At 40.2% G+C, this 17879-nt stretch overlaps 1 protein-coding gene across 1 annotated transcript in view; it reads right to left on the minus strand.

Annotated features, from left to right (window-relative positions):
• The window catches only part of PHKA1 (phosphorylase kinase regulatory subunit alpha 1), a 369719-nt gene that overhangs the window by 291837 nt on the left and 60003 nt on the right, over positions 1 to 17879 (minus strand). Inside the window, 1 exon segment of the mRNA XM_054718786.1 lies at positions 14572 to 14652. Within this exon segment, the coding sequence (XP_054574761.1) occupies positions 14572 to 14652 (81 nt within the window).

The raw sequence follows: 17879 nt of genomic DNA on the forward strand, positions 1-17879 counted from the left end.
AGACTCATCTTGCTCTCCCTCTCAGGGTGTTAGACCACCAGAAACTCTTAGCTAGTGAGATTTCTGTCTGTCTGTAACGTAATTTTGGCTTTCTAACTTTTAGGGACTTTAATTTGTTCTTCCCTAATTTATGATTTTGCTGTGCTGGGTTAAATTTTTAAGATTCTAAGATTAATTTGAAAGTGTAAAATTTGTGAATGTTGCAACCCAGGGAAGTTTAAACAAAGGCCCAGTAATTCCAAACCTGCCTGTAATTAACAAACCATTATCTTCTCCACCTGAGGCAAGCAGGAGGGGGAAGTTAAAAGGAAAGAACAACAATAACAAAAAAAGAGGGCCATTTTACTCTGAGCAAAAAAAAAACCCCAAAGTTACAATCTCCAGGCGAGGCAGAATGAGAGATGGTACTTGCTGAACTCAGCAGGGTGGAGAAATTTGCAAAGCCCTGCCCAGCATCACGTCCATTAAACATCCAGTAGGCAGCATTGTTATTACGAGGAGACCAGGTGGCCTGTGCCTGCTTGTGACATCACAAACCTGCACAGGCTGGAGGAAGCAGAACTGAGGCTATGGGGTGGGCACAGCTTGCAATTCCTGCTCCCTTGATGGCAAGGCAGCAAGAGAATGGGCAGGTGGTATGCATGTCCTCCCTGCGTTTTCTCTACAATTCAAAGTATATTCTGTACTTCTGTGGTATTACTAGAATATAACAATTCATTAGCCACATGGAAAAGGATTAATTCTGTGGTCAAGACCAAATCTTTAATGTTAAAACTGGTTTAAGCTTTAATAATCTTTAAATTGAGTATATTTTATAGCTTTTCTGAATGTAATATTTCAAGAATTTAACTGAGACACAGCTTTGTGACATCTAAAGGGCCCTGAAGTGACACAAAGATCTATTCTCTCCTAAAAGAAATATTTTTGAACTAATTTACACCAATACAATATACTTGAAATTACATAAGGAAGTAATCTATGCAGGCTGGGTTGGACAAGAAGATTTATGCTTCCATGATAATGGGCAGTTCTTGAATGAGGATGGACCACATTCCAAGGGTGGTTCCCGGGTTCTGGGGGCATATGACTCTCAGCCAGATTAGCTTATACTTTCCTTGAACAGAAAGGGCAATCATGTTAACAGCATAATTTAAAATAAAATGGTACTTTAATAAAAGTCCAGTCACTCAAGAGGAAACTGACTGTGCTCTCTGTTGGAGGAAGGGGCCAGTCACCCCTCTCCCTGTAAAAGTAGAAAAGTCTAAAAGAGAACAAGGGCAGACAGAGAAATGGAATCCCTTGTCCTGCCTTCCCCTTCCTATGGGACTGGGTAAGAGGGGGAATGATCTGAGGGAACAGCCAAGATGGGGATTTACAATCCCAGCCTCCTCCTAGGCACCAACCGGCCTGAGGCCACTGCGCCACCAGAAACCAGCTTTTCTAGGCTGTGAAAGGAGTTGGAGCAGTAAAAAAGAGTTAAAACCTCTGCTGGAAGATCCACGTGGCTTAGCTGACTAGGTAGACTCATTTGGGGCCCACAAGTGTATATGTAGACCTGAGTTAATGTCTATCTTTGGAATACTATTCTCAGGAAAAGATGGGGGAATGATTTGAAAGTTGGCTATGGCTATCTGAGAAAGGGAGCACCTGGTTGGCCCTGGAGTGGTTCCAGCAGATGTAAGATTTCCAAACCTGGGAGCCCCAGTGGGACTCAGAACCTAAATAAAGCCTTCAATATTCAGCAAGGCAAAGAAGAAGGGCCTTCCGAATTTTACCAAGACTACAAGATCAAATGAGAAAGTACTCTGGGCCAGACCCTGAGGACCTGTTGGGCCAAGAAGTATTAAAAATTACATTTTGTCTCCAGTTGGCCTGACATCTCAAGAAAACTGCAAAGTTAGAGAACTAGAAGGACAGAAGTGCAGAAGAGTTGTTAAAAGAGGCTCAGAAGATCTATGTACATAAAAAGAAGAAAGGCAAAAACAGAAAACTAACATAATGTTCACAACTGTAGAACAAGTGGCCTAGGGAAGGGCTGGCCCAGAGGGCCAGAAACAGAAGTTACAGCAGTAACCTTAGTATGTTATCTCTAAGGAAGATTGTAGCAGTTTAAATCCAAGCCACTAGAGGCTGAGAACAGGATGCTGGGCCTGCTCCCTCCTCCCCCTGCCTTTTCTCCAGCCTCATATGCATATACATAATTTTCCAAAGTCTTTGGTAACTAAGAGACTTTGTATCATTGTTGGGTTAAATAATAAACATCTAAATATTTTTAAATAACATAAAATACTGAAACATTAACGCCAACTCAGAGGGAAGGAGAACATGGCGACGGAATAGAGTCGGGTTTGGAGTCTGTTCCTGGGGCGGAGAGTCGGAGCAGCAGAGGCTCGCAGAGGGAGTGTATGTGGGCAAGCCAAGGGACAGCTAAACTCCAGGAGAAGGCGGGGGAGTGCTGGGCAGTGTTCCCCTGACCGCGCAGCACCCACAGGGGCTGGGTCCCCTCCCGGAGCTGCGGGCTCGCCGGGCGCCTCGCCATTTGCAAGGAAAGGAGGATTTTAGTGGAAACCTGACTTTCCGCGACAACTGCAAACACTGAACTGCTGGGAGCACCAGACCTCCGGTCCCCTATCAGCGCAAACATTCGGATTCAAAGAAACTCTTCACTGCACCACGGAAAGGTCAGATTTCGCCTGAAATGAGGTGCGGTTTCTAATCCCCGAGGTGGGTGAGGGAAGCGCTGGGTGAGGGAAGCGCGGCAGCCCCAGGACCTGCAGGAGCCGGGAGGTCTGTGCCTAGAAAAATCGGTGGCAGTTGGAACTGCCGTGATCCGTGAATGAGGAGGGGGGTCTTCTGAGCTGCTAACAGAAGTGACCTCTTGAAAGCAACTCATTTTAATCTGACTAGGAGGGTCAGACTAAGAATTTTCAAAGGAGTGCAGGCTCCTTAGCCTGGTGCACAGACCCACGATCCGCACACCTGGGCTCTTTCCGACTCTGATTGCTAAGCCCAATACATAGAAAAACCAAGGTGGAAACCCTGAAAGACTGCAGGGGGAAGGTGTTTTTTCGGAACCTGGGGACCAGAGCTGCGTGTGACCATCAGAGAGGCAGCTCTGAGGCGCACACCTCCACAAACCTGTAGTGAGTGCCATAGAGGGGAAAAAAAAAAAAAGAGCTAGAGAGGCCCGGAAGTCAATTCAGAAACACTGCCACCCAGGGGCTGAAACGCTAATTGTCTCTGGTGTAATAAAAAATAAATACGAGAAATTAAGACACAGCTGGCTTAAAAAGCAGGACTGGCTTCCAACACTGAGGAGCCCTGGAATGAAGCTGAACTGAAATACCGCCCAGACTGGGAAAAAGGTGTACCAAACAGAATAATAGAGGAAGTGAATGACAGCCGCAACTGCACATTTTAGTCTTCCTATTTTTTAATTTTCAATTCTTTTTTCAATTTTTTAAATTTTTTATTCTCATATTTTTTATTTTCATTTTTGCATCTTTTACTTAAGAAACTAATTTTTTTTCTTTTTCCTCACTCGATTTTCACCTTTTTAATTATTACATTTTTATTTTCAATCAGCAGTATTATTTTACTTTTTTTTTTTAATGTCATTTGATTTTCTCTTTCTTTTATTTTTGGATTAGTGTCCTACATTCGATTTGCATCTTTCCCTTACAATCGCTTTACCCTATCTCAAAGCTAACATAATGTCATCACTCTCCTCCTAACCTTTCCCCTTTGGTCCCCAGTTTATCTTAACCCTTTCTGGCTTTAGATTTTCCCTACTTTTTCAGTTTACTCCCTGCTAAAACTTCACCCTACTTATATATCTAATTCCCAACCCCCTGCTCCAAATCCATACAAACCTCTCTCTACGCTACCTTAAAAAAATTATTTTTCTCTCGGGCCTTTTGTTGTTGTTTGCTTGAATGTTGATTAGATTGAATTTTTATGCTTTTTTATGAGATTGTTTTGATTATTCTTTTTGTTGGTTTGGTTGGTTCTTTTGTTTGCTTTGTTTTTGTTTGTTTTTTACTTTTGTTTTCCCTTGCCTCACTTGATATTAGCTGCTGTTGCAGTTTGTATTAATCTCCAGGCTCGTGTTGCTGGAATTTGCTGGGAATAGTGGTTGTTCTAGTGGAGTTTACTCCCCATATATATAGTTTGTTCCCCTTTTCTCTCTTAGTATCATTCTTGTCTCTCTTACTTTTTTTTTTCTTTTCTTTTTCTTTTCTGTTATTTCTTTTTCTTTTCTTTCTTTCTGCTCTTTTCCCAAGTTCAGATTCACACTCTTTGTTTTGTTTTTTGTGTGTTTTTTTTTTCGTTGTTGTTCTTTCTTTTTACTCTCCCTCTTCCACTCCGATTCCCTAATTTGTCTTTCTCTGGTGGTTACCTTTATTGGAGGTTATTAATATCGTGAATACAATTCTGTTCAGTGCCTTGTCTGTTGTGCCTGGTTGTGTTGTATTTTATACCTTTAAATCAACGCCAGAGAGAGAAATCTATATAACCAGACATCCGGAGAAGAGAGACCATGAGGAGACAAAGAAACAGCCCCCACAGGAAAGAGAAGCAGGCATCACCAGAAAAGGAAGTAAACGATTTAGAGGCAAACAACCTATCAGAGAAAGAATTCAGAGAAATGGTCATAAAGTGGCTGAAAAGGATGGAAGACAAATTCGACAATATGAGTAAGAACCAAGAAGAAATGAAGAAGAACCAAGAAGAAATGAAAAATGACATTGCTGCTGTAAAGAACTCAATAGAAAGCATCAAGAGTAGACTAGAAGAAGCAGAGGACCGCATAAGTGAGCTAGAAGACAAGATGGAAAAAAATACCCAATTACAACAGCTTCTAAAAACAAAAATTAGAAAGATTGAGGAGAGCGTAAGGGAACTTCGGGACAATACAAAACAAAACAACATCAGGATAATAGGGGTGCCAGAAGGAAAGGAAACTGAGCAAGGAATAGAAAACCTGTTTGAAGAAATAATAACAGAAAACTTCCCTGATATAGGGAAGAAAAAACCCACACAAATCCATGAAGCTCACAGAGTTCCAAGCAAAATGAACCCCAAAAGACCGACGCCAAGGCACATTATAGTTAAGTTGGCAAACACCAACGACAAAGTAAGAATCTTACAAGCGGCCAGAGAGAGACAGACAGTTACATACAAAGGAACCCCCATCAGACTAGCAACTGATTTCTCAACAGAAACTCATCAGGCCAGAAGGGAATGGAATGAAATATACCAAGTCATGCAAAGGAAGGGTCTAAATCCAAGAATACTGTACCCAGCAAGGCTATCAATCAAAATTGAAGGTGAAATCAGGAGCTTCACAGACAAAAAAGGACTAAGGGAGTTTATCACCACCAAACCAGCAATGAAAGAAATGCTAACGGGTCTGCTGTAAAAAAAAAAAAAAAGAAAGAAATAGGAAGCAAAGAAGGTACACAGGGGTATAGAATAAAAATGGCGTCAAATAAGTACCTATCAATAATAACTTTAAATGTAAATGGATTGAATGCCCCAATCAAAAGACACAGGGTAACAGACTGGATAAGAAAACAAAACCCAGATATCTGCTGTCTACAGGAAACCCACCTCAAAAAAAGGATGCATACAGACTGAGAGTAAAGGGATGGAAAAAGGTTTTCCAGGCAAATGGAAATGAAAAAAAAGCTGGGGTTGCAATACTTATATCTGACAAATTAGATCTCAAAGTGAAGGACATAACAAGAGATAATGAAGGCCACTTCATAATACTAAAGGGAGAAATCTAACAAGAAGAAATAACTCTGGTAAACATATATGCACCCAATACAGGAGCACCAAGATACATTAAAAAACTCCTGGAAGATATCAAAGGAGAGATTGACAGTAATACAATCATAGTAGGAGACTTCAATACCCCACTATCACCATTGGACAAATCCTATAAACAAAAAATCAGCAAAGAAACATCAATCCTAAATGACTCACTAGAACAGATGGAATTAATCGACATCTTCAGAACATTTCACCCCAAAGCCACAGAATATACATTCTTCTCAAGTGCACATGGGTCATTTTCAAAGATAGACCATATGTTAGGACATAGGCAAAGTCTCTCCAAATTCAAGAAGATAGAAATCATATCAAGTATCTTCTCAGATCACAGTGGCATAAAACTGGAAATCAACTACAATAAAAACAACCCAAAGAAATCAAACACTTGGAGACTAAACAGCATGCTATTAAACCATGACTGGGTTACCAAAGACATCAAGGAAGAAATAAAAAACATCATGGCAACAAACGACAATGAAAACACAACAATCCAAAATCTATGGGACACAGCGAAAGCAGTCCTGAGAGGGAAGTTCATAGCTCTACAAGCCTACTACAAAAAACAAGAAACAATGGTAATAAATTACCTAACCCAACAACTCAAAGAGTTAGAGAGAGAGCAACAAGATAAGCCCAGTGTAAGCAGAAGGAAAGAAATAATAAAGATCAGAGCGGAGATAAACGACATAGAGACCAAAGAAACAATACAAAAGATCAACAAAACCAAGAGCTGGTTCTTTGAAAGGATAAACAAGATTGATGGACCTCTAGCCAGGCTCACCAAGAAGCAAAGAGAGAGGACCCAAATAAACAAAATCAGAAATGAAAGAGGTGAAATAACAACAGATCCCGACGAAATACAAAGGATTGTTACAAAATACTACGAACAACTCTATTCCAATAAACTGGACAACCTAGAGGAAATCGACATATTCCTAGACAAATACAACCTTCCAAAACTCAATCAGGAAGATTCTAAACAGCTCAACATGCCAGTAACTATGGAAGAAATTGAAGCAGTCATCAAAAAGCTTCTGGCAAACAAAAGCCCGGGGCCAGATGGCTTCACAGGAGAGTTTTATCAAACTTTCAAGGAAGAACTAAAACCTATCCTCCTCAGACTATTCCAAAAAATTCAAGAGGAAGGAACACTTCCAGGCTCCTTCTATGAAGCCAGCATCACCCTAATACCAAAACCAGATAAAGACAACTCAATGAAAGAGAATTACAGGCCAATATCCCTCATGAGCATTGATGCCAAAATCCTCAACAAAATTCTAGCTAATCGGCTCCAGCAGTACATCAGAAAGATCATACACCATGACCAAGTAGGATTTATTCCAGGAATGCAAGGATGGTACAATATCCGCAAATCAATAAACGTGATACATCACATAAACAAATTGAGAGATAAAAATCACATAGTCATATCAATAGATGCAGAAAAAGCATTTGACAAAATCCAACACCCTTTCTTGATAAAAACTCTCAACAAGGTGGGAATAGAAGGTTCATACCTCAACATAATAAAAGCTATTTATGATAAACCCACAGCAAACATCATACTCAATGGGCAAAAACTAAAACCATTCCCCCTAAGAACAGGAACAAGACAGGGATGCCCACTCTCACCACTCCTGTTTGACATAGTACTGGAAGTATTAGCTATCGCAATTAGGCAAGAAGAAGAAATAAGAGGCATCCAAATTGGAAAAGAAGAAGTGAAGCTGTCCTTATTTGCAGATGACATGATATTGTACATAAAAAACCCAAAAGATTCCATCAAAAAACTAATAGATTTAATAAATGAATTCGGCAATGTAGCGGGATACAAAATTAACGCCAAGAAATCTATGGCTTTTCTATACACCAATAATGAACTTACAGAAAGAGAGACTAAAAAAGCAATCCCATTTACCATCGCACCAAAAAAATTAAGATACCTAGGAATAAACTTAACTAAGGAGGTAAAAGACCTATACGCAGAAAACTACAGGGCCCTGAAAAAAGAGATAGAGGAAGACGTAAACAGATGGAAGAACATACCATGTTCCTGGATTGGTAGAATCAACATCATTAAAATGTCCATACTACCCAAAGCAATCTACAGATTCAATGCACTCCCCATCAAAATACCAACAGCATATTTCACAGACCTAGAAAGAACTCTCCAAAAATTCATCTGGAATAAAAAAAGACCCCGACTAGCCTCAGCAATCCTCAGAAAGAAGAATAAAGTAGGTGGGATCTCAATACCAGATTTCAAGCTGTATTACAAAGCCACTGTTCTCAAAACAGCCTGGTACTGGCACAAGAACAGACATATTGATCAATGGAACAGAATAGAGAACCCAGATATCGACCCAAACCACTATGCTCAATTAATATTTGACAAAGGAGGCAAGAACATACAATGGAGTCAAGACAGTCTCTTCAATAAATGGTGTTGGGAAAACTGGACAGATACATGCAAAAAAATGAAACTAGATCACCAACTTACACCATACACAAAAATAAACTCAAAATGGATACAGGACTTAAACATAAGACGGGAAACCATAAAAATACTAGAGGAATCCACAGGCAACAAAATCTCAGACATATGCCACAAGAACTTCTTCACTGACACTGCCCCTAGGGCAATGGAAGCTAAAGAGAAAATTAACAAATGGGACTACATCAAAATAAAAAGCTTTTTTACAGCAAAAGAAACCATCAACAAAACAACAAGAAAGCCCACTGCATGGGAAAACATATTTGCAAATGCTATCACTGATAAAGGTTTAATCTCCAACATCTACAGGCAGCTTATGCAACTTAATAAGAGGAAGATAAATGATCCAATAAAAAAATGGGCAACAGACCTAAATAGAATATTTTCAAAAGAAGACAGAAGAAAGGCCAAGAGACACATGAAAACATGTTCAAAGTCACTTATTATCCGAGAGATGCAAATCAAAACAACAATGAGGTACCATCTCACACCTGTCAGAATGGCTATCATCAACAAATCAACAAACAACAAGTGTTGGCGAGGATGCGGAGAAAAAGGAACCCTCGTGCACTGTTGGTGGGAATGCAGACTGGTGCAGCCACTGTGGAGAACAGTATGGAGTTTCCTCAAAAAACTGAAAATGGAACTCCCATTTGACCCAGTAATCCCACTCCTGGGAATATATCCGAAGAAACTAGAAACACCAATCAGAAAGGATATATGCACCACTATGTTCATAGCAGCACAATTTACAATAGCTAAGATTTGGAAACAGCCTAGGTGCCCATCAGCAGATGACTGGATCGGAAAACTGTGGTACATCTACACAATGGAATACTATGCTGCCATAAAAAAGAAGGAATTCTCATCATTTGCAGCAACCTGGATGGAATTGGAGAACATTATGCTAAGTGAAATAGCCAGTCAATGAAAGAACAATACCACATGATCTCACTCATTTAGGGATAATAAAGAACATTATAAAGTGGTGAACAAAAAGATAGATACAGAGACAGTAAAGCATCAAACAGACTTTCAAATTACAGGGGGAAAGTTTGGGAAAGGTGGGGGAGTTATGAAATCAAACGAAGGACTTGTATGCATGCATATAAGCATAAACAATGGACGCAAAACTCTGGGGGGGGAGGGCATGTGTGGGTGTGGGGTGGGGGGTAATAGTAAGATATGTACACATATAATACCTCAATAAAAAATAAAAAAAAAAACGCCAAAAAAATAAATAAATAAAATAAAAATAAAATACTGAAACATTAACTGCTAGACACGTTTTAATTTGCCTGCTCTTAGTTTTTATTACAGAAGGTCTCTTGTACTTTGTTGAAGGTATAGTTTCTTGAAAGTAAGAGTGCATTTAAAGTGTGTTCATAAATGTCAATCTAAGAAATGCTGGCTGTTTACTTTTTTGTTATCATTGAAAAATTAAGATTTCTTTTTTTTTAAATATATTTTATTGATTTTTTACAGAGAGGAATGGAGAGAGATAGAGAGAAACATCGATGAGAGAGAAACATCGATCAGCTGCCTCCTGCACACCCCCTACTGGGGATGTGCCCCCAACCAAGGTACATGCCCTTGATCGGAATCGAACCCGGGACCCTTCCATCCGCAGGCCGACGCTTTATCCACTGAGCCAAACCAGTTTTGGCGAAAAATTAAGATTTCTAAGAGTGAAGAAGTCTAATACATCTTAAAGAAGAAAAAAGAGAGAAAAAGTCTGTACAAGTTGCTGAAGGTATGACAGAAAGAAAGAATATTAGAGTAGAAATACTTGATGGAAGGACTGAGGCATGGGTATGCATTTTGAAGGAAAAAGAAGGTGGTTTCTAAAGGTAGTTATTTCTGAAAGTTGTAAGAATGTTTCTGAAAGTTGTAAGAATGTCTGTGGAAGTTATAGGAAGTTTGTAGAAAGAAATGTTAAAAGGAAACTGATTAAATGGTATAGGCCAGTAAGCCAGGACAAGCAGAACAGGGTAACAGATATTAAAACAGCAGTTTGCAACCATCTAAAAAACTCTATCTTCCCTAAACCAAGGACACTTAAGAGTCAATGATTTGCATTTTGCCTCCCTAAACAGAGGGTAGATAGCTTCTGTCAAAGTACTCAGGGAGACTGATGGGAGAAATCCAATTAGTGTCATTTGCTGTCCACACCCAAGGACAAATAAAGTTAGAAAATAAGCCTCATTTTGGTTAGTTCTTTTCTAATGAAATAATTATGTTATATTAATCAGGTATTTAATAAATAAAAAAGAACCATCTTTTAATCATGGGAACTGAAGTTTGCTAGCCTATATTCCTGTCTAATACACTTTAATATATAATCTTTTAGTAAAATCAAGTTTGACAATCCTTCAAGAGTTTGAATTTTAAGAAACTCTTTCTTGATCTAGAATTGGCTTTAGATCATCCCAATAGGCTCTGAAATGCCTCAAATGTTTATTTTCTCTCTCATGAAGGAAAGTTTTATACTGAAGGTACTTAAGAACCTTTGTCAAATACAGTTATAACTAATGGTTATCTATAATAATAAAAGCGTAATATGCTAATTAGACCATATGTACTTCTGGATGCCCTTCTGGATGAAGCTGGGGCTGCGAGGGAAGCCCAGGTCCCAGGTGCCACAGGGCAACCAGTGTCGGCAGCCAGGAGAAGGAAGGCCTACTCTTGCACAAATTTCATGCACTGGGCCTCTAGTTAGTTTTAATACTACTAGAGGCCTGATGCACAAAGATTTGTGCAAGAACGGGCCTTCCTTCCCCTGGCTGCCAGCACTGCCTTCGCTCCGGCCGGAGCCGCCTTTCCACCTTCCCATGCTGCCCAGAAGCCCAGAGTGCCTGGGGCAGTGTAGAATGCCTGTGTTGTCGCCAGGGCGACGACACAAGCTTCCTGTCCCGCCCCCAGGCCGCTCAGCACCTGCGTATGCAAATTAACCCTCCATCTTTGTTGGGTTAATTTGTATACTCACTCCTGATTGGCTGGTGGGCATCGTGACGGTACAGCCAATTTGCATCTTACTCTTTTATTAATGTAGATAGAATGTTGGGTTTTACAGAAAGGACAACATTCCATGTCATCTGCATTATAATGAAATCCCTAACCATGTCATTTTAATTTTCTTCTTGTCATTTGCAGACAGTTACTGTTTTGTTATAATACATTTGGAAAAATATTACATCTTCTGAAGAGTCCATGGAAAGGACTGGCAAGGAAAATCAGGAGATCTTAAAGCAGGTTAGTGTATTTTTCTCCCTATATGATCCCTCCAAAATTTGGCAATTCTTAATGAATGAATCATGGCAATCCATTTATTTGCATAAATTAATAAGACTGGTTTCCAATGGTGGTTTTATTGACCAAAAACTTTGACTGGAGTGTCATGTTTTAGAGAGTCTGTCTGGACTCTGAAGACTTGAAGCCAATATGAGTGCCATGGAGAAAGCCACCATAGTATCTTGCTTGATAGCACTGGCAGTTGGTCAGAGTGGAAAGGGAGCAACGAGGGTACCTCTGTGTCCCTAGGGAGCCCCCACGCTCTCTAGGCCACAACAAGTAGGAGGGCTGCTGAGATGGGCCTTGAAGCCTAGGGTGCAGGCCTGGGTAGAGCCACTGCAGGTACAGATCTTGGTGAGGAATTCACCTAACCCAGCAGATACTGCAGGCAGGCCTGATGGCAGCTGGATGGCTTAGCTTCCCTGTCTTACGGTGCATATTGAGACTCAATCATGAAATTCCATCAAAGGCGGTCAGTTACCATTGTGTTTATGCAAACAATCAGGCCAAATTGAATGCAATAGATAAATTGGTCTTAATTTGGCTCTTTAATAAACATAAGGGTGATTTTAAGGAGAAAAATTCTGTTTCAATAGGAGTTACTAGAACTGAAATGTTTTCTTTGCCTTCCACCAGATCATTTGTTGTAACTCTTGCTGTCCTAATTGTTCAATATACTAAATTTTATAATACAGTTTGTCTCCAGGTCACAAGTCCACCTTCCTCTGTGCCCAGGCCTCATCTTCCCTCTGACAGAGAGCAAGGATCTCTTGGCTCTGAAAGAAAACTTTGTCCCTCCTCAGCATGGAAGTAGCCAGAGAAGCCCACTAACGCCCATTCTCCCTGAAAGAATTCAGAGCCAGAATACTTGAGGGAATGTCTTAGGCAGTTAGACAGACATGAGCAGAGCAAGGATGATGGGCCAACCAGAGAAGAAATAGATGGGACCCTGAGACGTGCTTCTCACAACTGCTCTGAAGCCAGAAATGAAGAAACCTGTGTAGACTCCCTCTCCCTTCTTCCAAGAAAGCCAACATGTTTTAGAACAGCTAATAGGGATAGAATCAGTAAGCCCTGAAGCCCCAGATGTTACTCCAGACCAGATCTCTGGACTGCCATTACAATCACTTGGGTGATGGTGAAAAAGACTTCAGGTGCTAAGCACCCCACTCCCCAGGTTTGAGTCTTCTATTGAATCCCCAAGGCTTAAAATCAGCTTGAGGATCAAGGTGGGGGGGGGGGAATGATGGAAAATATAAGGCATTTTGGGGGGAGCTAGCAATCTGAATCTGTGCCAGTAACCTAATGTACATTCCTGATAGCCTATAATTAAGTCACTGCCCCTTTCTGAACAATCTGGTCTATTAAGACCTATTTACCTAAATACTCCCATTTTACAGAGGCCATAAACCATGAACCATACACAACCCACGGAGGTTATCAGCATTGGTGCCAGGCCAGGCCTTTGGATGTGGTCTCAAGTCCCCCATCCCAACACATGGGGCTTTTTGCAAAGCCCGCGAAAGGTTCGGAAGCCTGATCCATATTTGGGGAACAAAGAAACCAAAGGGTATAAAGAGAAAGCTTCCTCCATATTCACTCACACAAGGATTTGGAGAACTGACCCACTGAGTCATTGTACATCTGAAAATAAATGGACTTATCCTGGATCTCTGAGTACTCCCTGTGTATTTTTCAGTCGCCTGGTAAATTCTGTAATAGAGCAATGTATTCAGATCTTAAATAAAATTTGTTTCTAAATTTAAGGGAAAAAACTGTATGGTATTAGCAGAAAAACAAACACAGAACAGAATTGAAAGACCAGAAATAAAGCCACAAGTGTATGACAATTTTCAGAGGGAAGGTGGGGGATGGGGCAGGAAGAGATTAACCAAAGAACTTATATGCATAACCCATGGACACAGACTACAGTGTGGTGAAGGCCTGGGAGGCGTTAGGAGTGGGGAGGAGATGGTCAATGGGGAAAAACTGGGGCTATTTATAATACTTTCAACAATGAATATTTTAAAAAACAAAACAACAACAATAAAGAGAAATGGTTCCATGATATCAAGCTTTGTCAAATGGTGTACAGAAGGACCAAAGACCTCCTTTTTTTTTTGTTTTTGGAATGGTAGAGAGGATAAGTTTACTTTAAGATATGTTTTCTTAGGTCCTTGTAGAATATGTAAGTAGAGATATGCTACAAAACTAGTTTGGATATATAAATCTGGAGCTTGAAGTATGGCAGCAACCATACTTAGGTAAAAACTGCTGTTTGAATTTTAACCCTGCTATTCTGGCTTCTGCACGCACTTACTTGCTTAAAATATAGGGTAGTTCCTGTGCCTGTGGACCAGAACCACAGGAGATTGATTCCCATTGACTCAGTAGCTCCAGGAGTTGAAACTGTAGATAACCTTTAGAGATTATTAACTCTGCTTGATTCTGCTTCTGTAAAAACTGCTTTCATAAGATAGGGCCACATTCCAATGTCCAGCAGGATGTGGTTGGGAACGGCCCTGCAGGCTGTTCCCAGAATTTAGAACAAAGGAAAATATTTGTGGTTTAGACCTTTAAAAGAACTGCCTACACCTGGAACGGTGCGGTCGTGAGGGTGGACTCCACCTGCGTGTGGTGCTCTCACGGCCGTTGCTGGCCAGCTCAATAAATCCTTGCCTGCTTTTTTAATCAATTAGCAGCCTCTGGTGGTCTTATTTTGACTTCAATATAAGTTCAATATAAGGGTTCGACCCCACAACAGAGCTTATGAAAGATGTCCTCACCTATATGTTCATAGTTCTATGGAAGAATCTGAATTGTACCTGTGGTTTAAAAGAACAATTAATTTGACGATGGTCCATATTCACATTAAGCCTTTATCTAGTGCAAAGGTGTACCAGACTTCCTTACCCCATACCTGGGACAAACAAAGCAAAGAAAATTACCTTTGCCATTCCAACTGAACTGGCATTCAATTCTGAGATCCCTTGGTTGGTCTTGTCTCCACGTTCCCATATACCAAAGTCCTGCCATAAAATAACCAACATAACATTAGTAAGTCATCACTACTAAATGCTCACTAGATGCACAATCCTTGAATAAAAGGCACACATAGTAGCTAATTTGACATACTTATGTGTACCCACAATGCTTATTAAGGATATGCCAATGAGGTGGGTTGCCCCCATAGGTATTTTCCCAGTAACTTTAAATTCTTGTGGGGCTTCCAAGAAGTTGGCGGACTCCTGAACAGTTGATCAGTACTAAGAACTGCAGTTTGGTCCATCTAGAGAGGTACTTCTCAAATTTTTCCATCAAAGCAGATACCCACGGGGTCTAAGAAATGGAGCCTAAACCACACCCTGGTACTTTATCTTAAATATCCATTCTAATTTTACTCTATATTGGCATTAAAAATGTACTATGCACTAACCTATGCACTTTACACTATTATCTTCCTTAATCATTACATTTTATAGATGATAAAACTGAGCTGCAAAGAGAGGTTAAGTGATCCACCCAAGGACACACAGCTAATAAATGACAAAGCTAGGATTACAGTTCAAGTACTCTCACTCCAAAGCCTACATTCTTAACCATTACTCTATACGGCCCCTTGAAAATATAAAGATAAGAGTTAAAATTAAATTTTTTAAATATATTTTATTGATTTTTTACAGAGAGGAAGAGAGAGGGAGAGAGTTAGAAACATCGACGAGAGAAACATCAATCAGCTGCCTCTTGCACACCCCCTACTGGGGATGTGCCTGCAACCAAGGTACATGCCCTTGACCGGAATCGAACCTGGGACCCTTGAGTCCGCAGGCCGACGCTCTATCCACTGAGCCAAACCAGTTTCAGCTAAAATTAATTTTAACAAACTTTATTTTGAAATAACTTTAGACTTCCAGAGAAGTTACAAAAATAGTACAGTGAGTTCCCATAAACCTTTACCTCAGCTTTCCTTAATGTTAACACCTGACATAACCATAGTACAACTGTCAAAGCTAAGAAATTAATGTCAGAACAACACTAGTTTACTTCTTCACTGCACCCTAAACTGGGGATTCCCATTGCTATTGAATTGGTGACAAGATCATCAGTTGACAGCATCCATTAGTGTGAGTCCTGCCAGCAACAATTATTAGTGGTGTTTCAATGGTGATTTTCTAGTTCCTTCATTACCTCTGCAATTCATCACTAAGGAAGAGCTATCATTTCTCCCCCATTTCTATATTCAGTTGTTTATTTATATCAGTAGGAAATTTTGGATATTTAGGTTTTTCTCTTGGTTGTAATAAAATATTATTTTGTTGCTCAAATTGTTCCAACTTTGGCCTTAGAGAGTTCTTCCAGGTTTGACATGCCCCATTCTTTTTGAACACTTCCTCACTTCTGTCACTACATGATGCTCCAGTCTCATCTTGTATTTTTCATATACCAACCCAGGAACTGACCACTTCTATACGGAATCCTGGTTTCTTTTACTAGAGAATGATAGTTACAATACAAAACTTGAATAATGGTGCTCATTGTCACTATGGTGTTATTGCTTCTAGGCCCTCTCACTAAATAGAACTTGAACATACCCATGTACATACATACATGTACATACATACAAACACACATACACACAATATACCTTACGCACCTGTATTTATTTCCATATGCATCTTAAATTACTTTTCATGCCAGATCTCTGAGTTAAAGCTTTAGGAAGGTAAACCATATTTATCCCATAACTAGTCTGACCTGCCCCAAACTCAGCTGTACACCTGTGTGTGCAGCAAAGATAAGACTCTCAGAAGACACAATATTAATTCTACTGCTGCAATCCTTACCTGTAGTGGAGAGGCCAGAGAACCCTAATTTGTACCCTGGACTACAGGGTACAAATTTGTACCCAGGCCTATGATATTGGAAGGCAAAGTGATCAGTCAACAAATAATGTCTGTTTGCATCCAATATTGATAGGGGCAGAAATAGAATGTTGGGGAACCAGCTAGAATTGTAAGCAATATTAATCATGCTCTGTTAAATGTGATTTTGTTCTGATTAAAGAAGGCTGCTGGCAGCTGCATTTGGGTCTTGGGAACTCACCTGGAAATGCATCCCATCCTCCCATTTGGAGCTGCCTATTATCATGGAAAGATTAACAACTTTGCTGCAGAATTGCCAATCCTTTAAAGACCCCCAGCCCTTGCATATCACTAAGCCCTTTGAAGATCCCCAGCTCTCTGCTTACCTGTTAACTGCCCATTTGGCATACCCTTTGGCTACTTCCCAATGTAATCTTTTGTCCTTTTTACCCAATATAAGCAGCTGGCTTATGGGAGGGAGGGGGAGGGGTGCAGAGCAGATTTTTGTGGATGATCACTACTCTCCCCATACTGCTGGCAGTATTGGAATTGTGGATGAAAGGGGCCACATGCTAACCTGACAAGCTCAAGGAAGGCCTGCATGGCAGTCTTGCAAACTCAGAGACGTAAAGTAACCACAAAGGATGGTCCGAAATTAAACATTAACTAAAAGCAGTTATGGTGGGTAGTTACATCCCAGGTTGGTTTCTTCACTGATAAGGTCAACCTTTACCTTAACTGAGCCTATCCGTCTTTTTGCATCTATAATAATATACCATCGAAATGTCTGGGTAACTTGTAACTTCCCTTTTTCTGAACCCCTTGGGGCACAACCTAATGTGCTGGGCTCCAGGACACATATCACAAATTCCTTCATTATTATCATGTTAATTGTTCCTCCACCCACCTAAGTATGTGTCTATCATTTTACTTTATATCCAATCCCAGGGTTTCCCCCCCCCCCCATTTGCTTTCTCTGGCCTCTCTACTCTATCACCAGTGGATTTCATGTAACCCACCCATGTCCCTTCCTTTGATTGCAATGTATAAATATAAATGTAACCCGCCATTCTCCGGAGCATTATCTCAATTCATTGAGGTTCTGCTTCACGGCATATGTTGACAGTTTGGCTCAAATAAACTCACAAAAATTCTTTATAGGTTTCAATGGTTATTTTTACATTAACAGAATAAACACTCATATATGATTCTTTTTTTTTTCCAATTTTTTTTATTAAGGTATTATATGTGTACCTATTTTACCATTACCTCCCCCCACCCCCCTCCCATATATGCCCTCACCCCCCAGAGTTTTGCATCCATTGGTTAACACTCATATATGATTCAACCCTGCCTCTGCTTAACTGACTCAAGTAGTGACATGCAGTATGGAT

Source organism: Eptesicus fuscus, chromosome 1 (genome assembly GCF_027574615.1).
Source record: "Eptesicus fuscus isolate TK198812 chromosome 1, DD_ASM_mEF_20220401, whole genome shotgun sequence".
NCBI lineage: Eukaryota > Metazoa > Chordata > Mammalia > Chiroptera > Vespertilionidae > Eptesicus > Eptesicus fuscus.